Below are 25,402 nucleotides of genomic sequence, written 5' to 3' on the forward strand. Positions count from 1 at the left end.
ATTTTTTATGGTGAACTATGCCATGATTATTGTGTAACAGCTATTCTAGTGCTAAAGAGATAAATCTATGTTAAAATTGTCTTGCCCTTGTCTTTCAAAATCTCAAATGTGTTTAAAAGAAACTTTATTTGTAACACATGATATTTTGGTTTCCATCTTAATCTCAAGTATAATCCCAATTTGCTTGAAAGTCCAGATAGAAAGTCAGTGTTCTTACTCTGTGGTCCTTGTTATAATATAATACAGTTGCTGGCCAAATCATTGGAGTTTTGTAATCAAGCAGCATTCAGCAGTGAACTAAAATAAGGGGAATAGAGATCCTTTGCTGTTGTTGCAGATTAGCAATATGGAAGATGGACATCGGATGCCAGGTCTGCAGTAGATTTTAAAAATAGTTACTGTAAAGTTTGCAGAAGAAAATAGTTTTGACATTTGCAGTGAATGTATCTTGTACCAGTTGCACCTGAAGTCTCATTAATATTCATAAAATTCACAATTCTGTTGGTTTGACTAACTAATGTCAAAGTTCATTTGATTTAAATGGAGTGAAAACAAAACTGGACCCAGTGCAGAATCTTGCTGTACTCTGTTTCCAAGCCTTTTGAAATTCAAGCTTTGCAGATCTACCCTAATCCATTTCTACCTCACAAGAACACACTAGAATAGGAGCAGGAGTAGGCCGTCAGCCCCTTCAAGCCTCCCCACTATATAATATAATGAAGGCTGATCTATGCTGTTCTCAACTCCTCTTCTTTACCATTTCTCCATACCCCTCTATTCCTCGATCTATCAAATATTTATCCAGCTCCACTTTAAACACTTCCAATGATCCATCTTCCACCACCTGCTGGGGCAGAGAGTTCCAGAGATTCACCACCCTGTGTGAAAAGAAATTTCTACATAACCTCAGTTTTAAATGACCGGCTCTTTGTCTTGTAATTATGTCCTTCTGTTCAAGATTCTCCCACTAGTGAACACATCCCAGCATCTACCCTGTCAACTACCCCTTAGGACCTGATTTATATGAACAAGGTCACCCCTCATTCTTCTGAACTCCAAGGAATACAGGCCCAACCTGTTCAGCCTCTCTTGGTAGGACAAGCCTCTCATTCCCAGGAATAGCCTGGTGAATGTCCTTTGTACTGCCTCCGATGTTACTATTTTTTTAAGGTAAAGGGACCAAAACTATAAAGGCAGCCTCTGTGTTATGGGAGGGGCGTTGCATTCCCAGAAGACTGCCCTTAGCGCAGTTTTCCATAACACAAAGCTACATCATTTGTGCATGCATCAAAAAAATGTAAACAAGAAATAAAATAAAAATTGACACGTAAATTCCGTGAGAGCTAATTTTTATTCTCTATCCAGATTTTTTGGTAGCAAATTTTGAATTCTGTAAGGGTGAATTTCTGTTACCCAAACTACTGTAAAATGGGGGTCGCCTATATGCAGAAATCCAGGTGAGGTCCTGTACAATTGCAACTAATCCTCCCTATTTATAAACTCCAACCCCTTTGTCAAAGGCCAAAATGTTGTTTGCTCTTGTTTACTTATTGCAACTGCCAGCTAGCTTTTGGTGATTCATGCGCTCGAACGTGTATACCCCTCTGAACTTCACTCATTTGCTGTTTTTGTTCATTTAGATAATAATCTGCCTTTCGATTTCTCTTACTGAAGTGCATGAACTCAGACTTCCCCACATTAAGCTCCATTTACCAGCCTTTTCCCCACTCACTCAATCCATCTATGATATCCTGCTGCAGAGTCACACTATCCTTATCACAACATACCCTTCCACCTCTTTATCATTTGCAAATTTGGAAACCTCATATTACTGTTCCTTCCTCCAGGTCATTAATGTAAACAGTGAACAGTTATGGGCCAAGAACCGATCCCTGTGGTACTCCACTAGTCACCTCATTCCAGTCTGAAAAGGACCCATTTATTCCAATTCTTTGTTTTCTATGTGACAGCCAGTTTTTGTACATGTGTCCTCACCACATCCCCCACCAGACATAACAGGGATACAGTTCTCCTTGTGCTCACCTACCACCCCACCACTCTACGCATCCAACACATGATTCTCTGCAACTTCTGCCATCTCCAACAGGATCCCACCACCAGACACATCTTCCCCTCCCCTCCCCTCTTCGCTTTCTACAGGCATCGCTCTCTTCGTGATTCTCTTGTCCACTCGTCCCTCCCCACCAATCCCCCAACGCGCACTTATCCCCGCAACCGTGCTAAATGTTGCACCTGCCCCCACACCTTTTTGCTCACCACCATCAGGGCCCTAAACAGTCTTTGCAGTTGAGGCAGTCCTTCATATGCAAATCCATCAGTGTCATTTATCAGTGAGACTCGACGCAGATAGGGGGATCGCTTCGTCAAGCACCTTCACTCCATCCACTGTAACAGCCAGGATCTCCCAGTGGCCAGCCATTTTAATTCCACTTCCCATTCCCAAACCGACCGGTCTGTCCACAGCCTCCTCTACTGCCAAGTTGAGGCGAGACACAGATTAGACGAAAAGCACCTCATATTCTGCCTTGGTAGTCTCCAACCTGATGGCATGAACATCGATTTCTCTAACCTCCAGTAACCTCTCCCCTCTGTCTCCTTTTTTTTTCCCTTATCCCACCGGCCGCATCACCCACATATTTCTCCTTCCGGTTCCTCTCCTCACCTCCCCTTTATTCCATGGTTCACTGCCCTCTCCTATCAGATTTCATCCTCTTCAAACCTTTGTCACTTCCACCTATCACCTCCCAGCTTCTTGCATCATTCCCACTCTCACCCCCCCCCCCCCCAGCCACCTGCCTATCACCCCCCCTCACCTGGATCCACCCGTCACCCACCAGCTCTTTCTCCATCCCTTCCCCCCACCTTTTTATACTGGCTATCTCCCCTCTTTCTGCTCTGTCGGACCCGAAACGTTTAGTGAGTTTTGAGAGTTTTTAACTGATGGGACCACTATCTCTGCAGCTACTTCCTTTAAAACCCCAGCATGCAGTCCATCGAGTCCTTGCGACTTGTTCGCCTTTAGCCCTTGAGTTTTTCCAGTACTTTATCCCTTGTGATTTTTATAGTTCCACTACGTTATTTGAAATTAGCCTGTCTGATATCTTGGGGATATTAGCAATATAGTGAATACTAATGCAAAATATTTATTCAACATATCTGCCACTTCTTTGTTCACTGTTATTAATTCACCAACCTTGTTCTCTGCAGGCCCCACATTTACCTCTGGTTTACACTCCCCATCAGAATCGAAATAATTGCAGATCTAACTAGGAACAAAGGAAGGAAACCTCTCACATTGGCTTTCACTTGTTCACTTATAACAAAACACATGTGACACACGTGTGTGGGGAAGTTCTGACTTCTTTCAATTCTGATGATCTATCGAGTGTCTTCAGCACTTCTGTTTTAGAGCTTTGCTTTTTGTTTACCTTCTTATTTTCTCTCTGCTCATGCTGCTGCATTTCCTCTCAAATAGATTTCTTGGAATTTTACCACATTATCCTTACCTGTCTGAACACTCGCACCTTCAAATTAAACACTACAAAGTTTGTGAAGCAAGACTTCAATAAATTCACAGAGGCAATCATTAAACTTACACATTTCTCAAAGGTCATTGATAGCATTTCAAATTTTTGATTCTAATAATTAGGTCACGACTACTTTGGACCAACAACATTGGTTTATGATTACCCATGTATTATCATTCTTGAATAAAATAGTTATTTTGGATAATATCTAGTCCACTGGCACAATTTATTTATTTAAACAAAATTGAAGAATTGTGATTTTTATCTCCCACCTGACTGCTAGAGGTAGCAGTTTGCATATGCATTGGGACCTGATCTGATTCCATCATCTAAGGTTATCAGTTTTTTAAAGAGCAAGTTCACTTTAAGTCTTCCCCCTCACTCCATTGTCTTCCCTTCTTCCTGTGGCTCCCTTCCCCCGCCTTGATGACCTGCCCAGCCCCTCTCCTTCCCTCCCCCCATCCTTTATTCCATGGTCCACTGCCCTCTCCGACTGGATTCCTCCTTCTTCAGCCCTTGCCCTCTTCTACTTGTCATCCCTCAGCTTATTACATCTTCTTCCCCTCCCCCACCCACCTACCATCCCCCTCTCACCTGGACTCGCCTATCACCTGAACTCATCTATCCCCTGTCTACGTGTGCTCCTACCCCTCCACCCACCTTCTTATTCTGGCTTCTGCCCTCTTCTTTTCCCATCCTGGTGAAGGGTCTCAGTCCAAAACATCGACTGTTTATTTCCCTCCATGGATGCTGCCGGACCTGCTGAGTTCCTCTCGCACTTCTTGTGTATTGCTCCAGATTCCAGCGCCTGCAGAATTTTTTTGTGTTTTCACTTTATATCTGACAGTTGTTCCATTTTTCTGCAATACATCTTCATTCTTACTAGCATCTTTAGTTGTAAAAAAAAGATACTTATTTAAGATTCTAAGCAGTACCTTCATTCTCCAAAAGTAAATTCTCTTCTTAATCCTTGAGCAGTGCTTCTCCACCCTTAAACATTTTACAAAGTAAAATCATAGTTATCACATCCTTTGGTCATCATGCATTTTCGATATTCCTCATGATTTATTAGACCAAACATCCCACAGGTTCTTTTCAAGTTTGAATCTTTTGATTTAAATTTGGATTTTTTTCTTCAAGCGCTCTCTTAATTCCATTTGACTTGGGGGAATAATGTTATTTTAAATTCAGCCAACAGTTCTGAAAATTTCCACATAAATTTGACAAACTTTTCTGCCTGCTAAATTTAAGCCAAAACCTCTCATTCTGAAAGTTTGCTTTTTTTAAGATTCTGCATCTATGTCTTCATTATTCATTTCCATTATTATATTGAATCAACATATGATTGCACTCATCTTTTCTACCAACAGATGGCAATACATGATACATAATGGTTCTACAAATAATTCTGCACTAGGTAGCCCAGGTTTTGCTTATTAAGCAAGCATCTGATTAATCCAAGCCGTTTTCAATGTGCAAATTGGATGGTGACTTGAATTGCCATGAGTTGCAATCTCACGCTGCTGATAACTTGGAGCATTTCATACTTAACCCCACCCCTCACCAATTATAATTGTTTTTGTATCTATGCACTAATTATCCATTAAACTCCTATTAGAAAGTGATTAATAGTGTAGTTATTGTTAATAATTTGAGCACCATAACCAAAGATTGGCACTTAACCAGTCTTACCCAGGAATTGAAGAATTACTCGACTGGAGTCTCATTTGTTTAAAAAAAAATAGCAGGTATCTAGCCTTTTGAGCCTACACCAGCAGTCTATATGTAGATTACAGTCTCTGGTGATTACTGTATTGCCCCTGTTATATGCATCTCTAATTTCCAGATTTATGTCATGCCCAATATTATAACTACTGTTTGGTGGCCAGTAAATAACTTCTACTCGTGTTTTCTGCTTTTTTGCTATTTCGGAGTTCAACCCAAATTGATTTTAATTCTACTTCATGATCTTTTCAAGCCAAGATTATTTCTCAATATTACTGAATTGGTTTAAAATTTAATTTTATCAACTTCTTAAATCTAAATTTTTCTTTTCCTCTCTCTCAATTGGATCTTTCTTTCTGGCGTTTTGTTTCTCCCTCTGCTGAGTTGGCTATTTGAATACACTCCCAGCTGGCCAACTTTTGTCCAGACTCCATAATCTGTTGTTCAAAACTCTACTGTCCATTTTGAAATGTTGTTCCTCAATTACTCCTGTACTTGCTGACCCAAGTTGGTTCCTGCTTTAAAAAAACTTCAGATTTGAAAGTCTGTCTTATTTTCAACTTCTACCATGATCTTGCTACTTTTCTCTGATACCTTCTTTAGGCCTAAACCACTCCAAGAGATTTTTGCCCTCTAATTGTGATCTCCTATTCATCCCTGCATTTAATTGCTCTAACTTTTTTCCTTCCTGAACCTGTCCACCTTTATCACCACCTTTAAAACGTACTAAAACTTAACAAAGGCCATGGTCAAAGAGTTATCTGCTGCTCCATCCCCTTTTATGGATCACCATCAACCTTTGTTTAACAGAGCTCCTGTGAAGTACTTGTTATTGCTGCATCAACAAATTGTTGATTATGTACTGATTTAAAATTGAATTCAGGCACCCTTGTACGTCCTCCTTCCCATTCCTCATGTCCACTTCTCAATCCTTTCATGAAGGGGATAGTCTCATTCACCAAAGTCCCAGATATTCTGGTTTCCCTTGCTGTGCAATTAGATTGTACTTATAGGACTTCTGTGGAGAAAAAAGATGCACATTATTAATTTAATGTGCCCAGAAGTAGGCACTCTCCAGGATGCCCCACACTGCAAAAGCAGCTTCTTCAGCATCACCTCTGGAGGTTTCTGTCCAAGTGGTTGGGTTTAATTATGGTTTTTATTCTCATTTTATGCATGTGGTGAAAAATAACATTGGGCTTGCTTCTCTTCTATAACTGCTGAGGGAACAACTATTTGTAGCAAGAAATAGGGTTTGGATTATACCAAGGTTCCTTGAAGAAAATTGGCCTTAGCTTATTTGAAGTAAAGGAGAAATTACTTTAAAAATTTAGCTTTACAAAATAATCCTTGGAATTTACATGTCTTCACAGAAATCATTTATTGAAATACAAATGTTAATTTCAGAGGGTAGAAATTCTGACAATGGAAGTAACATCAATGTAATAATGAATTATGGTTTCTAATTAAATAATCTGCAGTACTTATCACTACCACCAACAAGAGATGAAGTGACTGAATCAAAACTTTACTTAAAAAAAAGCAAAGCAAAATGCTGTGAAGACAGGAACTCCTGGAGGGTAAAATACAAATGCTGCTTAGCTTGCTTATTTCCAGTATTTAATTTTTTGCTAAATATGCTAATTTTAATGAGGTTTGCTGTGATTCTGTTGTCTCTTATATGTATCACATGCTAATAAAGCAAGCAACATGGAAAATGGGAGGGGGGGGGGAATTTGCTGAGCAATCATTTGCTTGCAGGAAACTGTTATTTGTTCAATGATGCAATGGGTGTGGATGAGCAAGTGTTTTTTTTCCTGTGTTGAGAATATGTATAATTGATGCAAAAATGAACAAGTTACTTTTGTGAAAATAAGTACAGAAACCCAACATTTTCAATATAAGTATTTATTTCCTAGCAAAGCATGTTTTTGTGGTCCCATTTCTTAAATTCTGTGGGAGTGGATGCAATGACAAGATATCTTCAATCAGAGATAAAATCACTCTCCATTGACAGTGAAAACAAAGATATATGCATTTCCATTATAAGGGCTAACAACCTCTGATGCTGTTTGCTAAATAGTCACAGAAAGGGTTCTCTTTTTTTTAATCATTTTGTGTTGATCATTAAAGTAGAAATTGTAAGTTATCTGAACATGAAATGAGAAGGATTATTACACTTTGCATTGCTCGCAGTCATCTTTAATAACCAGTACAATTATCCTAATTACAGTTGTGAGCTTACCAAAGAAGAATGGCAGATGACAGGAAGTCTGAGGCGAATGCACCACAGTGGGCCTCGAACACTGTCCTTGAGGATGCTTCACATCAGTTTGCTGCAGATTTTAAAGAGCAGACTGCCACAGATGAATGTATATCCAGGACTGAGAATGGTTACTCCTTCAGAGAGCACCCTGCAGAGACTCAAAATGGAAGTCAAACAGCCTACACTGTGACAAAAGCAAATGGAATCAATGGGAAATTGGCCACTAGAGACGATGTGACAACAGGTGAAATAAATTCTGCTTCTCTTATCTTTCATAGTATACAGCAGCGATTATAGTGCCACGTTATCTCTTACTAAGCAACCATGAAGAACATGTATATTTGACTCTGTGCTCTGCAATGAAAACCAGAACCATTAGCAAACCATCACTGAATATTTGCATCATAATTTTAGAATATGGAATCTATAGCAAGTCATTGGAACTTCCCCATATGACATTAACTTTAGAGTATACATTGCAACTGGTTGTTTCCGCTTCTGTTATGCTTCTAAGGGCACTTCAGTAGGTTTTCTGTTAACTAGGTGTAGTAATATCTGTATGCTCTTTGGGACTACTCCATACTAAGACAAATAACTTGGGTTTCCAGAAGACATTTAGTAATGTCCCACATGCAAAGAATGAAAACTCATTTTGTGGGAGGTGACATGTAGGCATGGACAGAGGATTAGTCAGCCAACAGAAAATTGGATGAAGGTACCAAATGTATATTTGCTTACGGCACATAGGAAGGAAACTAAGTCATGAAAAGGATATAAGCAGGCTTCAAAGGGATATAGGAAGGTTAGATGAGTGGGTAGATATCTGGCCAATAATGTCAGAAATGTGAAATTGTCCATATTGGCAGGAAAATGTGAGAAGTGTTTTATTGAAATGGTGACAGATGGCAGAGTTCCTGAAATATTTTGTGATCTGAGTGCCTGTGCATGATTTGCAGAACACTAGTATGCAGTTTCCGCTAGCAATTAGGAAACAGAAGAATATTTTTATTTATTGTGAGGGGAACTGGAAAAAGAAGTAGGGAAATTATGCTTCAGTTATCTGGAGCATTGATGAGAGCACCTGGATTACTGTGTACGGTATTGATATCTTTGTATAGGAAGGATGTTAATGCATTGGAATCAGTTCAGAGAAAGTTTAACAGACTTAATATATGAAATAGGGGTGTTTTCCTATAAGGAAAGGTTGGACAGGCTTGGCTTGCATCCACTGGTGTGTAGAAGAGTGAAGATGGTTGAATCGTATAAGGTTTTGAGGGATCTTGACAGGTTCATCTTGTGGTGGAATCTAGAACTGGGATTACTGTTTAAAAATAAGAGAGCATCCATTTAAGATTGATATGAGGTGAAATTTTTACTCTGAGAGTCATGTATCATTTGAACTCTCTTCCTTGACAGCTGGTAGAAACTGTCTCTGAATGCTTTTAAGGTAGAGGTGGATAGATATTTGTTAAGCAAAGGGGTGAAAGGTTAACCAGGCGTAGATGGGAACATGGAGTTAAGTTACATTAAGATTAACTGTGATTTTATTAAATGGAGCAAGCTCAAGGGGCCAAGTGGCCTACTCCTGCTCCTAATTTATGTATTTGCTTGTATAACAGCCATAGAGCTACTAATAAAATATCCTTTATCGAATCAAATAAAATCAAATCACTCAACTAACAGCAATGAAAACAGAAAATGTTGGAACCACTCAGCAGACCAAGCAACATCAGTAAGGAGAGAAACAGCATCAACATTTGGGGTCAAGGACCTTTCATCAGGTGGGCAAAGAAGATCGGCAGAGACATGGTGGGTTGAAGGGCCTGTTTCTGTGTGTACAAGTGACTCAATGGATGTCAAGTGCATTTTAATTTGCAGAAAGTGGGAGCAATGCACTAAGTACTCAAATCAGTTATTTGGTTTCTCCAGTGTACAGGAGACCACATTGGAAGCATTGAATACAGTACACTAAGTTGAAAGCCCAAGTTCTAGAGTTCTTCCAGATGAGGAAGCATCTCTCCACATCTACCCTGTCAAGATCCCTCAGGAGCTTCCAATTTAGTATAGTGCATTTAGTGTTCACAGTGGTGGAGAAACCAAATGCATTTGAGTGACCACTTTGCATAACACCTCTGTTCAATCTGCAGGGGCAACCCTGAACTCCTAGTCATCTGTAACTTTAATTTTCCATCCTCGTCCCACTCTGATTTCTGTCTTCAGCACCCTATGTTGTTCCAACAAAGCCCAAGACAAGCTGAAGGAAGAGCTCCTCCTCCATCATATTTAAATTTTTCAGCCATTGGGCCTTAATATTGAATTGAACAATTTTCAGTAACCTTTTCTCTCTGCATGTTTGTAGCTGTAACTTGCTGTTTCAGTTTGCTTCAATTTTCTCTTCTGACTTTTTTTGTAAGTGTTGCCTTCCCAACTTTGCTGTGCAGCTTATGAGACATTTCCTCTGTTCTCTTCACCCTCTCCTTCTCTGTAGCTCTAAATATGAGAGGATAAGGCCTTCAAGTGAGATAAACGAAAATATTGAAATAAAACAATTCACAGGATAAATGTGGTCATGCCATTCTGAAATATGTCTTTGAACAACTAAAATGGATTGTGAATGAAAAGTTATTGTTACTATAAGAAAGAATAATGTAAGGAGAGGGAAAAAAGTCAAGACCATGATGAAAAATCTGTCAAAAACCAGTGGGAGCATTTTACAATCTGAGTGATGATTTTACATTACCTGACCCCCATTAAAAGTAAATGGACATAGAAAATTTTATTGGGAAAAACTGAAATCAAAAAATCCCAACACAAATCGGGGAATGCTCCTCTCCCTCAACACTGATATAGCCTTCATTTCTTTATCTAAATCTAAAATGGGTCTGAATATCTGTCACTCTGAAGCCAAGGCCAATGCATGTTATGGAATTACAAGTAACAGAGATTGGTTCTGAAGATTAGCTCAACTCTCTTTGTGTTAAAGCAATTAACATTATTCTGTGGTGGGCCAGTTCATGTCAGGTTTTTACAAACAAAGATGTTCTGGTGCCAAACCTTCAGTTACGAAAGGAATGCAAAAAGATGGTTTCAAGGAAGCAGAGTTTTGTTTTGATATTCTCCTTGCACAGCTGCTCTTCTTCCAGCAGCTGGCCAGTTTTTATAGCTAACTGGTAGCTGAGATCAGCGGATTAAGACATCCATCTGGTAGTGTTAAACCTGCTGGTTACATCATTATGTCTGGTTGATGGAGAAGCAACCTGGAGCATATTCCAAGAAAATCACATGGTCAATGTCAATACTTGTTCCAGTGACTGTAACCTCATCAATGATTTAAAATTTAACATATCTTATAAATTATGAATATTGACAACGCCATACTCAGTGATGAATTCTCAAGCAAAAACTAGCCAGGTGTTCTGATCATAGCAGATAAGTTCTGTGATCCAAACTTCTTTTGTTCTTCTGGTTTTTAGCCAGGATCTCTTTCCCCATTAATTTTTATTCTTGCAGAGTGACCTTATGAAGTATAAGGGATGCCCACTTGCTCATTTTGCCTCTGGTATATTCTTCCAACAATTACTTTTCCTTTTAGGTTGTTGAGCTGGTTATATAAAAAATATTAGGTATAGAAGGGTCCTATTGTAATTGCTGCAACATGACTTTCATCATCTGTCCTCTCATTTCCTTCCCCTATATCAGCCGGAATGAAGCTGGCAGAAACAATAAAAGTTGTGTTAGGTTAACTATGGCTCATAATCCAGAGACCAGCAGAAATATATATCTCCTGCTCTTGGATGACAGTAGGATTGCTAATTGAAGACTTTTATCAGGTTAGCTCAAGTCAAGCTTAATTTTCTTTGGGTGAAGACTGTTCAGTTGTTGATATTACTGTAGCTTTCAATTACAGTTCAGAGAAAAGTGTCCTATGAAAACTGAGAAGCAAGATCTGTTTTAAAATTGTCTGACATGACAGCCACATGATTCCAAGAGTGATTCATTATTTCCTGCTTTAAAGCTTTTTTGTTTCAGAAGGTACTTGACTAACACAGGAAGTAGGAAAGATTTAGAACATTAGAGCAGTGGTCACCAAGCCTCAAGCTGATCATAAAACACATTCACACCTTATTTCTCAGTATCCCTTATTATAGTTTTAAGAATTAATTGCTCCTTCTTCCTTCTTGGGCACAGTGATTGCTCCCTGGAGTAATTTGGTTTGTAACTGATAGGAGTTGTAGCTACTAGCAGAGGGGTGGAACAAGGGTACGTAACCCTTTTACTTTGGAAAGTATTTCCAAGGTTTAAGCACATTTATGCCTTTAATTCCCCTTGAAAGCAGAGTCAATTTATGGGTTATTCGTTTGGCTTGTAATTGGCGTGATGCCCTGACTGACAAGTATATAGAAGACTGAGCATGCTGAAGATGATTTGGTGCAAACAGTTCTGAACATCTTTTTGCATGCTATTGCAAAAAAAAGTCATCAATCCCACTTGGAGGGATTTTTGCTTAAAGTAGAAATAAAAATTTGCTATATAATCAATCTTGTACAAACTTTATTAATTTTCTCCTTAAACATTTTGGCTTCTTCAAACACCTGCAGAAGTAAAATAAAATCGCTTGCAAGGCCTGAAAGAAGCATGCTGTTAACAGATGGACCATTATTTCAGATGTGTACAAAAGGACAGCTGGTTTTGGAACATAATATAAGAAATGGAAGTAGAAGTTGGCCATTCATGAGGATCATGGCTGCTCTTTTACATCAGTGCCATTTTCCTGCATTAGCTCCATAATCCCCTAATTCCCTGAATATCCAAAAATTGGTTGTGCTTTGTCTTGAACATACTTCAGTGATTGACTCTTCCCAGCCTTCTTGGGTCGAGCATTGTCTGTGTATGGATGGCATTAGTGTACAGTATGGAACTGTATGTGGGATGTATTCCCTTTCAAACAAGCAAACTTTTGTCAATGTGCTTAAGGCAATTTGTCCAGTTGCCCTTTGTGAAAAGGTGGCCTTAAGTTGCGTATGGCTGTAGTGGGCTTGATCCACTTCATCCCCATGGCTTTTGCAGCTCTGTGCTACCAGGCAACACTGAAGTCTCGCTTCTACAGCCACCCCACGATGAGGAGGAAGCTTTGAGTAACAAATTGCCCTTAGTAGCAGATCCGGAGCCCTGACCCCCAGAACACCTTGATAGCCATCTAACAGCCTTCAGCTGTCAAAGGTCATTGGACTTATAATCAGAATTAGTAAAAAGATTTGAAAAATAAACTATGAGAAATTATCTAAAAAGCATAAAAATAAAGTAAAATAAAGGAAAAGAAACCATTTACCTACACTTTCTTAGCAAGATTGGCAACCTCATTCACATGAATGAAATCACATTGAGACTTGGCATAAAGCTGAGGATATTTGCGCTCTCCCATTAGACTTGGTGTTGAATTCAGTGGTAGAGCAAGAGGTTAGATGCCAGCAGAGGTGGAACTGTGAATGTAACCTTGTTGCTGGGAGCTGGAGATGACTTGATCTAAGAACTAAGTCACTGGTTTTCTATAGAAACACCAGCCACACTTTAAGTATGATCAGGTTCATAGTGATTTATTGAACCAATTTGCTTTAGTGATTTTCCTGATAACTTAGTTATAACTATCTGGAAAGGAAAAGATTAGCCTATATGCATTTTAATTGTTTACAGTTAATTATGATCTGGATTTTCTGTCTGTGGCAAAGAAAAAGGCACTCTTTATTGATAGTGAAGAAGGCAGTCTACAAACATGTAACACATTCTGTGGCACTGACTTCCTTTTCACTGATGGCACTTGTTATACGTTAAGTTAGAGGAATCTCTGATGTCCAGCAGCTGTGGTGCCATCATGTTGTCAGGGTAGCCAATCACACTGAACTATTCTCACTGGCAGCAAAGCAGGAAGTAAAAGGCATAATTTTTATTAACAGTGTAATCATTTATTAGAACTTGAATCAGAAATCAGAATGTAAACAGATTAAGGTAGAAGCTGAAATAATCATAAGCTAATTACCTGAAGGAATTGCATACAAAATGTATTTTTGCTACTGTGCTGAAATTATAGCTTAATACAACATATAAAAACTAAATTAGACATTTAATAAAAACTTCATATTTTCATGGTTTATTACAGCAAGAATAGTTTGTAAATACTTGAAGTTCTTGTCACCTTATTGATTCCACAGGAGAAGATTGCAGGAGAATGCAATCTGTCGATAATCAGGAAATCTTTATTGACTTTTGGATTTCTGCATTTAAGTGAACATATGCATGTTCCAGAATTTGCTGCCAATTTCATGGTATTTATGCTGAATACTGAGAGTTTTACTGTCAATAGAACAACAAACTCTGAGCCAATGCTTTTTAACCTTTCCTTGCATTACCCATGATTGATGTCTTTTGATTGTGCTCAAGTAACATTGTGTTAATGGACCAATCCATTGAATCCTGAACTAAACTTCTTAGAATATTTGAGTATCCCTGATCATATTGATTTGATGTCCTCTATTAGCCTCAAGAATCCCTTAGGTAATAAGCCCTAATTTACATGCTGAATCGTCCTGTTTGGCACATTGATTTTGTTAGGTTATATGGTTTTATCCTTGCATGACACTAGTTTTTGGTGGTGTCATGAGTCTCTGATTGGTTTGTTTGTTTCCTGTGCTTATTGCCATCTGAAATAACAGAGTTAAGATCCTTGGTGTCTGCAGATATATGTTCTGAAACTTGCAGAAAGCCTCACTTGATCCATAGATTACCAGCATACTTTTCTTTAAAATGATAGAGCTAATGCAGAGAAACAGGAGGAATGTTTTTAATAAACTCCTCTTTCTGAAGGGGTGAGGTAGAGAAGCTGATGCCTCTGATGGCAAAAAGGCATTTCATGAATTGTCATCATAGTTGTTACCCTAGCAACAAATCTTCATTGATCCTGAAAGTAACATTCTGCAGTTATCCTGTATTTCAAAATGATTGTGTAAAACATTTGGCAGTCTGACAAGTGCTATGTAAATGCTCTTTTAAAAACAAGCCCCATGATTCCTTCCTGTACAAGATAAAAAAACAATTCTAGATATGTTTTTGAAATGTGTAGGGGGAAAATGCATTGGATTTCAATTTTAAATCCTTGTATGACAAATGCATTTTCCTTATCCAATTGATGACAATATAAATCACAGTAATAACATTAAAGACTCGCTTCAATCTAAACCTCTGGAAATAAGTTGCTAAACTTGTATATCCATTTCCTCTGTGGGTTCTGATCATACAGAAGAGTCTTACGTTTTCCATGTCTTGGGGCTAATGCTTTTCAAGAAGCTAATCTCAGACTACAGGAAAATTATCATTGAAGATAATCCTTTTCTTCATCCTTTTTCTGTCAAGTCTTAATCTTTGCTTCATTTCAGAGTGATAATTTGGCAATTCCTGAATATTTAATATTGTGAGCCAAAGAGTTGTACAGCAGGGAAACAGGCCCTTCAGCCCAACTCATCCATGCCAACCAAGGTGCCTTCCTGAGCTAGTCCCATTTACCTGTATTTGGCCTATATCCCTCTAATTCTTTCCTATCCATGTACCTGTCCAACTGTCTTTTAAACATTATAATTGTATCCATCTCTACCACTTCCTCTGGCAGCTCATTCCATATTTCCACCACCCTCCATGTGAAAAACTTGCCCCTCAGGTCCCCTTTAAATCTTTCCCCTCTCACCTTAAACCTATGCCCTCTGATTTTAGACTCCCCTACCCTTGGAAATGAACTAAGCCTCTCATGATTTTATCAAGCTCTTTAAGGTCGCCCTCAGCCTCCTACAGTCCAGGGTAAACAGGCCCAGACTATCAAGTCCCTCAAGCCCTTGAGTCCTGGCAACATCCTTGTGACTCTTTTCTGCACACTGTCTAGCTTAATCACATCCTTCCTATAGTATGGCGACTAGAACTGCACACAATATTCTAGGTGTGGACTCACCAACGTCTTGTACAGCTGTAACATGACTTTCCACCACATCACCAATTGTGGTTCATCCACAAACTTCCAATCATGCCACCTACATTCTCATCCAAATCGTTAATATCTACATGCTAAATAACAAGGGGGCCAGCACTGATCCCTGCAGCACACCACTGGTCACAGGCCTCCAATCTGAAAAACAACCTTCCATTAACTGCGTTCCCCCCCCCCCCCCCTTCTGATTCCTTCCACCATGCCAATTTTGTATCCAATTACTTAGGTCATCCTGGATCCCATGTGATATAACTTTCTGGACCAGCCCATCAGGCAGGACCTTGTCAAAAGCCTTGCTAAACTCCATATAGACATCTACTGTCCTGCCCTCATCAATCCTCTTGGTTATCTCCTCAAAAAAACTCAATCAAATTTGTGAGACATGATTTCCAACATACAGAGCCATGCTGACTGTCCCTAACCAGTCTTTTCCTTTCCAACTGCAGATAGATCCTGTCTCTCAGAATTCCCTTCAGTATCTTTCCCACCACTGATGTTAGACTCACTGAGTTCCCTGGCTTATCCTTGCAGCCTTATCTAAATTAAGGCACAACATTAGCCACCCTCCAGTCTTCTAGTACCTCACCCGTGGCTAAGGGAGAAACAAAAATCTCTGCCAGGGCCCCAGCAATTTCTTCCCTTGCTTCCCTCAATATCTGAGGATACATTTGGTCAGGCCCCGGGGATTTACCTCTTTTATGCACCTGAACATCGCCAATGCCTCCTTTTGTACAGTCGCTATGTTTCAGCTCTCTTCTCTGAACTCCCTAGCTTCCTTGAGATTCTCCACAGTAAATACAGATGAGGAGTATTCATTTAAGACCTTGTCTGTCTCCCATGGCTCCACAAGTAGTTGACAACACTGATCCTTAAGGGGACCTATTCTCTCCCTATTTACCATTTTGCTCATAATATACTTATAGAATCTCTTAGGATTCTCCTTTCCCTTATCTGCCAAGGATATCTAATGTCCCCTTTTTGCCTTCCTGATTTCCTCCTTAAGTGTACTCCTTTGTCCCTCAACACAAGGGACTTGCTTGATCCCAGCTGCCTATACCTGACATATGCCTCCTTTTCCCTCACCAGAGCCTCAATATACCTCATCAGCCAGGGTTCCCTAATCATGCCAGCTTTGTCCTTCACTTTAACAAGAATATGTGGGCATTGAACTCTCCTTATCTTACTTTTAAAAGCTTCCCACTTCCAGACATCCCTTTTACCTGTTAATATAGAACATACAGCACAGGAACAGGCCCTTCAGTCCACCATGTCTGTGCCAAACATGGTGCAAATTAAACTAAATCTCTTGTGCCTGCACATGATCCATATCCCACCATTTTCTGCATATTCATGTGTCTATCTAAAAAGCCTCTTAAGTGCCACCATTACCACTGGCAGCCCATTCCAGGCATCTATAACTCTTCATTTAAAAAAAACCTTGCCCCCAGCACATCTCCTTTTGAACTTGCCCTTTCTCACCTTAAGTACATTCCCTTAGTATTAGACATTTCGACCCCGGAAAAAAGGTACTGACTATCTACTCTATCTATGTCTCTCATAATTTTATAAACTTCTATCAGGTCTCCCCTCAGCCTCCGACGCTCCAGAGAAAACAGCCCAAGTTTGTCCAACCTCTCCTTACGGCTCATACCCTTTAATCCAGCCAACATCCTGGTAAACTTCTTCTGCACCCTTTCCAAAGCTTCCACTTCCTGTAATGAGGCAACCAGAATTGCACACAATTCTGCCAAGTTTGGTTTTACCAAAGTTTTATTTGGCTGCAACATGACTTCCTCACTGCTATACTCAATGCCCCTAATAGCCTTTCCTAATCAACATGTTCCTGTCTAATGCCATCAAAATTAGCCTTGCTCCACTTTAGGACTTTAACTTGTGGACCAGTCCTTTTTTTTCTATAACTATTTTAAAGCTAATAGAATTATGGTCACTAGTTCCAAAGTGCACCTCCACTGACACTTCAGCTACTTGCCCAGCCTCATCACCCAATAAGAGGCTGAGTGCTGCCCACTCTCGAGTATGGCCATCTGCATATTGCTAGAGAAAACTTTCCTAGACATACTTAACAAATTCTGCCCCATCTAATCCCTTAGCACTATGGCAGTCCTGGTCAATATTAAGGAAGTTAAAATCACCTGCTATTACAACCCTATTATTCCTGAAGCTATCTGTGATCTCCCTGCATATTTGCTCCTCTAATTGCCATGGACTATTGGGGGTCTGTAGTAGAATCCCATCAAAGTGATCACCTATATAGCATCACTGGATGATCCCCCAGGAATATCCTCTCTAGGTGCTATTGTGATGTTCTCCATAATCAAAAACTCAAATCTCTGTCCTCACTTACCTCCACCTCTATCACACGTGTAGCATCTGTACCCTGGAACATTGAACTACAAGACCTGCCCATCCCTCAACCATGTTTCTACAATAGCTATAACATCACAATCCCATGTGCCTATCCATACTCTGAGCTCATCTGTCCTCTCTGTCAGGCTATTTGCATTAAAATACATGCAATTTAGCCTATCGGTCCTTCCTTGCTCCCTGGCCCGTCCCTTTCTGTCCTGCCTACTGGACTTCTCACTTCAATTTCAATATTTACCTCAACTTTCTCACCTGCACACCACTGCTTTGGGTCTCACACCCCTCCACCTCTTCCCACCCCCCCCCCCCCCCACCCTGCCAGACTAGTTTAAATCTTCCTGAGTAGCACTACAAATCTCCACTCCAGGATATTGGTTACCCCTCCAGTTCAGGTGCAACTTGTCCTTCTTGTACAGGTCACATCTGCCTCAGAGGAGATACCAGTGATCCAAGAATCTGAATTCCTCCCTCCTGCACCAGCTCCCCAGCTACGCAATCATGTGCCCTATCCTCCTATTCCTCCATTCACTAGCACCTGGCACTGGGAGTAATCCAGAGATTACAACCCTTGAGATCCTGCTTCTTGCCCTTTTACCTAACTTCCTATATTCATACTGCAAGACCTCACCCCTTTTTCCACTGACGTTGTGGTCCCATTGTGTACAATGACCCCTGGCTGCTAGCCCTCCCGCTTGGGAATGTTCTGCAACTGCTCGGGGACATCCTTGACCCTGGCACCCAGGAGACAACATAAGACCACAAGACATAGGAGCAGGATTAGGCCATTCAGCCCACTGAGTCTGCTCTACCATTCGATCATGTCTAATTTATTTTTCCCTCTCAACCCCATTCTCCTGCCTTCTCCCTGTAAACTTTGATGCCCTTGTTAATCAAGAATCTATCAACCTTCGTTTTAAATATACCCAATGACTTGGCCTCCACCGCCATCTGTGGCTATGAATTCCACAGATACACCACAGATACGGGTAGAAGATACAGGTGCCTGAGGGCACGTACCACCAGACTTAAAGACAGCATCCACCCCACTGTGATAAGACTATTGAACGGTTCCTTTATACAATGAGATGGACTGGGACCTCATGATCTACCTTATTGTGACCTTGCACCTTATTGCACTGCACTTTCTCTGTAGCTGTGACACTTTGTAATATTACTGTTCTTACCTGTACTACATCAATGCACTTTGTACTACCTCAATGTAACTGCACTGTGTAATGAATTGACCTGTACGGTCGGTTTGTAAGACAAGCTTTTCACTGTACCTCGGTACAAGTGACAATAATAAACCAATACCAATACCCTCTGGCTAAAGAAAATCTCCTCATCTCTGTTCTAAAGGGACGTCCTTCTATTTTGAGGCTGCACCCTCTGGTCCTAGACTCTTCCACTACTGGAAACATCCCCTCCACGTCCACTCTATCCAGGCCTTTCAATGTTTGGTAGGTTTCAATGAGATCCCCCCTCAACCTTCTAAACTCCAGCGAGTACAGGCCCAGAGCCACATGCCGTTCTGGACTTTCGTTCATGGCTACAGAATCTCCTGTCTGTCCCCTTAACTATCAAATCTCCTATCAGTACAGCTCTCCTTGACTCCACCCTTCCCTGCTGTGTATCAGAGCCAGGTGTTGTGCCACAGACCTGGCTGCTGCTGCTGCTCTCTGCTGAAAGGCCAACCTGCCAACAGTATCCAAAATGATATATTTTTTGCTGAAGGGAAAATTCACTGAAGCCTACATCTAGTTTGATATTCAGTCGAAACTAAAGGGAATTTGTCTGTTAAACCTTACTTACGAGTACACAGAATATGAATGGGTTTACTACAAGATATTTGCCCCTTGTGATGCAAGTGTCATTCCCTGAAATTCTGCGAGCTCAGAACCTCTGGCCATCTGCTGTTTGGGTGAGAAACATAAGCTTCTTTCCTGCTTTTCAATCCCTGTAATCCCTTCCAGATTCACAACCCTTCAGAATTGTGCTGCTGCTCCAGTTCTGGTGCCTTGCATGTCACTGTTTTTATGTCCTCTATCATTGGAAGCTGTACCTTCAAATTGCTTCTATGAATGACTCTTGGCCTTCTGTTCTGATATCTCCTGACAGACTCAGTGCCAAATCTTGATTCAGATGTCTTCATTCAAGTGTCTTGAGACATCTTAAAACAATAAAGGTTATTTGAAAGGCTGTTGCCAGAATTTGAGGCTGCAGAAATCTACAGCGCAGATTATTTCACTCTCCCTTGAGGAGGTTGTAAATTGAACTAATCAAGCATATTTTGGAGGAGAAATTAATGAGAATTATAATTTTACGTTAACAATTACCTGGCCAGGATTTCCTTTATTCTGTGACTGGATTGTTATCGCTGGTGTAATATTTAGAAATGTTACGCCCTTGAAAGAGTAGTGGAAGCAGATTAGGCTGTAATTTTTAATTGTAGTTAGAAATGGAAAAACAATATCATCATGGGTAATGTGGGCTGAATGGCTTCCTTCTGTGCTGCATGATTCGTTGAACAATCAGTGGTAATTTGCTAATTAGGAATAAATAAACTATTGGCTGTAGTCCTCGCACTCTTGCTGCTGCGCTACACTTTAGTCAGTTCTGCCTCTGTTTCTATGACAACGGTTTACTGCATATACTGCACATTCTTGACACAGCTACGCTAGAAGAAAGCATACTTGGGCAGACTCATTAATATTCGGGTTTTCATCTGGACAAAGCAACCCAGATTCTGGTCTTAGTAGGATTGCCCATTACAGTGACATCCTTGTGAGTTTCTCCAGATGCTTTATGTCTGTACAGGGACTGTGATTGAAGGGAACCCAATATTTTAGCTCTAGTGTACAACGTAAGTAAAATGTTTTTATCTGCTTTGTACAGGATCCCATTGTTGCTTAAATATCATTATTGCTGCAAGGATGTCTTAAAAATACAAAGATATTTTAGAGACATTACTCATAATGTGTAAAAAAAAAATAAACATCTACTTATTTAATCTATGTAGTGTAGGGTTATTAAATTTGTTGTATGTTATTTATTTAAATTAAAACTGAATTTTTATTTTTTTATTTGGTTTCAATTTATCTTGGCTCCTTTTCCTGGAAAACAAAATCATTCTTCAGCCTTCACCATTTTTGAAAATAGAAGTATATTCTTGATGACACAATGTTTCACTGCGTGGAGAATTGCTGATACATTTTGTGTGAAAGAACATGTGTCATACTAGTTGAATAATTAGTAAAGATAATGGAGATAGATCATTAGACCTTTTCAGCAATGAAAGCATTGTGACTTGCATTGTCTGTTCTGTTACCGAGGTAGATGAAAACTATCCATTTCAATGCTATCTCTTTACTCTTCTTTTATAATTTCCTCCCTAAAATTTTGGTCAAATTCCCCCAGAAATAAAAGACTTCAATATATAGTTTTCTCTTTAAATGAAATTCAAGCACCAACTCTTCATTAGCTTCCCAGCAATTTTTTGTTACGTAATTTTGTGCAGATAAATGTACAAGAATATGAAGCTTAATTAAAACTGTTACATTTAAAAAATGAAATTGCTATTATATGTTCATCTTCAGTACATATTTCTAGAAAGAGTTAATATTTGATAATGAACGAGATACAAAGAAAGCCATGATTGAGGCACGTACGATTGATAATTTCTTGTAATTGTTTTCTTGATCTAAAATGCTATTTTTTATAATTTTTTTTCTTATGACATTATGCTCTATAATGTAACTTCAATGTTTGCCTTTCTTCTTGTTTTTCAAATGAAAAAGTAAGATAGATCTATATTTAACATCCTAATCTTTACAACAGTAGCTAACAGATATGTATTTAAATGCGAAGCTTAATTTTTTTTGTCCATGTGGTGAAGCTTTCAGAGAAGAAATATAATAGGGTCAAAATTCTAGAAATTTCCCACCGGTTGTGGTCCCCAGCACAAGACAAATGTTTTTTCACAAACAGATGGTGTTTGATGCCAGAGAATATTGCCATCCATGAATCAAATTAATTGAGAACCAATTTTATCTTTGCTTCAGAGGAATTAACTGTGGTGTGTAATTTGATGTGGAAAGTGAGCCAAGGTCTTTTTAGTGGCTTGCTTGAGATCATGGAAAAATTGTGTGTTCCCACTGCTGTTGCAAATGTTATTTTTTCTAAAGTGCTCAGTTTATTAAAGTTAATATTTCTATAGCTATTCTTTTTTGTATAACATTTATCAGTTAACCAGCTTTCATTAGAATTAAATATCACAGAACAACAAATTGTACATAAATGATATAAAATATTTAATAAATAATATATCCTTGAAAAACATAGGTGTAATTTACATGAACAATTATTGCATATTATCCTATAAAGGGTAACATAGTATTTTTAATACACACCATTTGTTCCAGATTTCAATGCATGCAGGTGTGTCCTTGTTTAAAGTATTTCAAAGAAAGAAGTCTTTCTGGTACTGCAGTTAGAATTTTACCACAGATAGAAGTAGTTTAAAATTAAACCATTTATAAGAATTATGTGCTAACACATTACTCTTTAAGTGATGTACTTTTTCAAGATGTGGGTGCCACCATTTTTTGAAATGTTGCAGTCCTAGTAAAAATACCCTCTCTATACTGTTGGGTAGGGAGTTCCAGGATTTAGACAATGAAGGATGGGTAAGATGATGTGCAACTTAGGAACCTCCAGGTGGTGGTTTTCTTCTGTGATGGAAGCCCTTGTCCTCTTTGCAAGTAGAGGTCGTGAGTGTGAGAGGTGCTGTTGGTGTAGCCTTGGCTAGTAACTGCAGTCCATTTTGTAGACTGTACATATTGCAGCCACTGTGCACTGTTGGTTGAGGGAATTAATGTCTAGTGTGGTGCATGAGGGTGCCGGCTGCTTTGTCCCAGATAGTGTTGAACATCTTGTGATTTGCTGGAGCTGCACTCATCCAGGTAAGTGGAGAGTATTCCATCACCCTGTGTCTTGCTGCAGGATGCCCAACCTGCTCCCGTAGACACTATTTATATGACCGATCCAATTGAATTTCTGGTCAACATTGGCCTCTAGAAATTTGATTGTTGACGACTCAGCGATGATAATATTATTGAACATCAAGAGTAGGTGGTTAGAATGGCTGGCACATTTGTGGCATGAATGTTATTTGCCACGTATCATCCCATATCTGAACATTGTCCAGATCTTGCTGCATGCCATCATGGATTGTTTCTTTGCTGAGGAGTTGCAACTGATATTGAGTATTTTGCAGTCATCAATCAACATCCCCACTCTGACCTTGTGATATAAGGAAGGTCATTGATGAAGCAGCTGAAGATGGTTGGGGACACAAGAGACTGCAGATGCTGAAATCTGGTGCAGCACTCAAAAAGCAAAAGAGAGGGCATACAATATTGCAATAATTAGTGGGAAGCTAGAGGACTGGGAAGCTTTTAAAGATCAACAGAAGGCAACTAAAAAAGCAATAAGGGGAGAAAAGATGAAATATGAATGTAAGCTAGCCAATAATATAAAAGAGGATAACAAAAGTGTTTTCAGACATATAAAGAGCAAAAGCGAGGTAAGAGTGGACATTGGACCACTGAAAAATTATTCTGGAGAGGTAGTAATGGGGAACAAAGAAATGGTGAACAAACTGAATAAGTATTTTGTGTCAGTCTTCACTGTGGAAGACACCAGCAACATGCCAGAAATTCGAGACAGTCGGGACAGAAGTGAGTGTAGTTGCTATTACTAAGGAGAAGGTACTCGGGAAGCTGCAAGGTCTGAAAGTAGAAAAGTCACCCCGACTGGATGGACTACACCCCATGGTTCTGAAAGAGGTAGCTGAAGAGATAGTGGAGGAATTAGTAGTGATCTTTCAAGAATCCCTAGAGTCAGGAATGGTTCCAGAAGACTGGAAGATCGCAAATGTCACTCCACTCTTTAAGAAGGGAGGGAGGCAAAAGGCAGGAAATTATAGGCCAGTTAGCCTGACTTCAATGGTTGATGAGATGTTAGAGTCCATTATTAAGGATGAGGTTTTGGGGTATTTGGAAGCACATGATAAAATAGGCCGAAGTCACCGTGGTTTCCTTAAGGGGAAATCTTGCCTGACAAACCTGTTGGAATTCTTTGAGGAAGTAACAGGAAGGATAGACAAAGGAGAGCCAGTGGATGTTGTTTCCTTGGATTTTCAGAATGCCTTTGATAAGGTGCTGCACATGTCTGCTAAACAAGATGGGAGCCCATGTATTACAGGAAAAGTACTAGCATGGATAGAAGATTGGCTGACTGGCAGAAGGCAAAGAGTGGGAATAAAAGTGGCCTTTTCTGATTGGCTGCCAGTGAATGGTGGTGTTCTGCAGGAGTCGGTGTTGGGTCCACTACTTTTCATGTTAAATGTTAATGATTTGGGCGACGGAATTAATAGCTTTGTGGCCAAGTTTGCAAATGATACAAAGATAGGTGGAGGGGCAGGTAGTGTTGAGGAAGCAGGAAGTCTGCAGAAGGACTTGGACAGGTTAGGAGAATGGGCAAATATGTGGCAGTTGGAATACAGTGTAGGGAAGTTTATGGTCATGCACTTTGGTAGAAGGAATAAAGGCATAGACTATTTTCTAAGTGGAGAGCAAATTCAGAGATCAGCAGTGCAAAGGAACTTGGGAGTCCTAGTGCAGGATTCACTAAAGGTTAACTTGCAGGTTGAGTTGGTAGTAAGGAAGGCAAATGCAATGTTAGCATTCATTTTGAGAGGACTAGAATATAAAAGCAAGGATGTAATGCTGAGGCTTTATAAAGCATTGGTCCGACTACATTTGGAGTATTGTGAGCAGTTTTAGGCCCCATTTATCTGCTTCTGCTTGTCGTATGATTGCCTTTGTCACATTAATGGCCAAGCGATCCAATTTGTTCAAATGGAAGGATCCAATATCTCCCACCACTTTTCAGTGGTTTTCTCAAACTATAGCATGTTTAAACTTAGAAAAAATTAGGAGTGGTACTGTTGATCCTTCGCTTAAATTTGAGGAAGTTTGGAGTCCATTTATTCAATACTTCCATATGATATAAGCTGACCTTTTTCAGATCCTTTTCAATAACCCTTGAATACAGAGGAGCAGTGTTGATGACATCATAATGTTTTTTTTCTTTTTAATTGAAGAAATATCAGTCCAGTTTTTTTTTGAAGTTTTTGCTTTTTTTGGTTTATTATCAATTTTTTTTTGATTTGGGGGTTCTTCTTCCATATAATTAAATTTCATTTCTTTTCAATCTTTCCTTTTGTATTTGTTCACTTAATAAGAGAACGGGAGGTCTAGATTACTTTTTTTTAACTCCTTGTGATTATATATATATATATATATATATATATATATATATATATATATATATATTGACTGTTATGATTGTTATCCTGATCTCTCTGCACCATGTGTATAATTACTAATG

The 25,402-nt window shown here is 39.4% G+C and overlaps 1 protein-coding gene across 14 annotated transcripts in view; it reads left to right on the forward strand.

The window, feature by feature from the left end:
• The window catches only part of map2 (microtubule-associated protein 2), a 256,918-nt gene that overhangs the window by 170,964 nt on the left and 60,552 nt on the right, over positions 1-25,402 (forward strand). For all 14 annotated transcript variants that reach the window (XM_052024106.1, XM_052024095.1, XM_052024084.1 and 11 more), the window contains one exon: positions 7,507-7,783. In XM_052024106.1, the coding sequence (XP_051880066.1) occupies positions 7,528-7,783 (256 nt within the window). In that variant the 5' untranslated portion in view covers positions 7,507-7,527. The remainder of the gene's footprint in view (positions 1-7,506; positions 7,784-25,402) is intronic.

This window comes from Pristis pectinata, chromosome 1 (assembly GCF_009764475.1).
Source record: "Pristis pectinata isolate sPriPec2 chromosome 1, sPriPec2.1.pri, whole genome shotgun sequence".
Lineage (NCBI taxonomy): Eukaryota > Metazoa > Chordata > Chondrichthyes > Rhinopristiformes > Pristidae > Pristis > Pristis pectinata.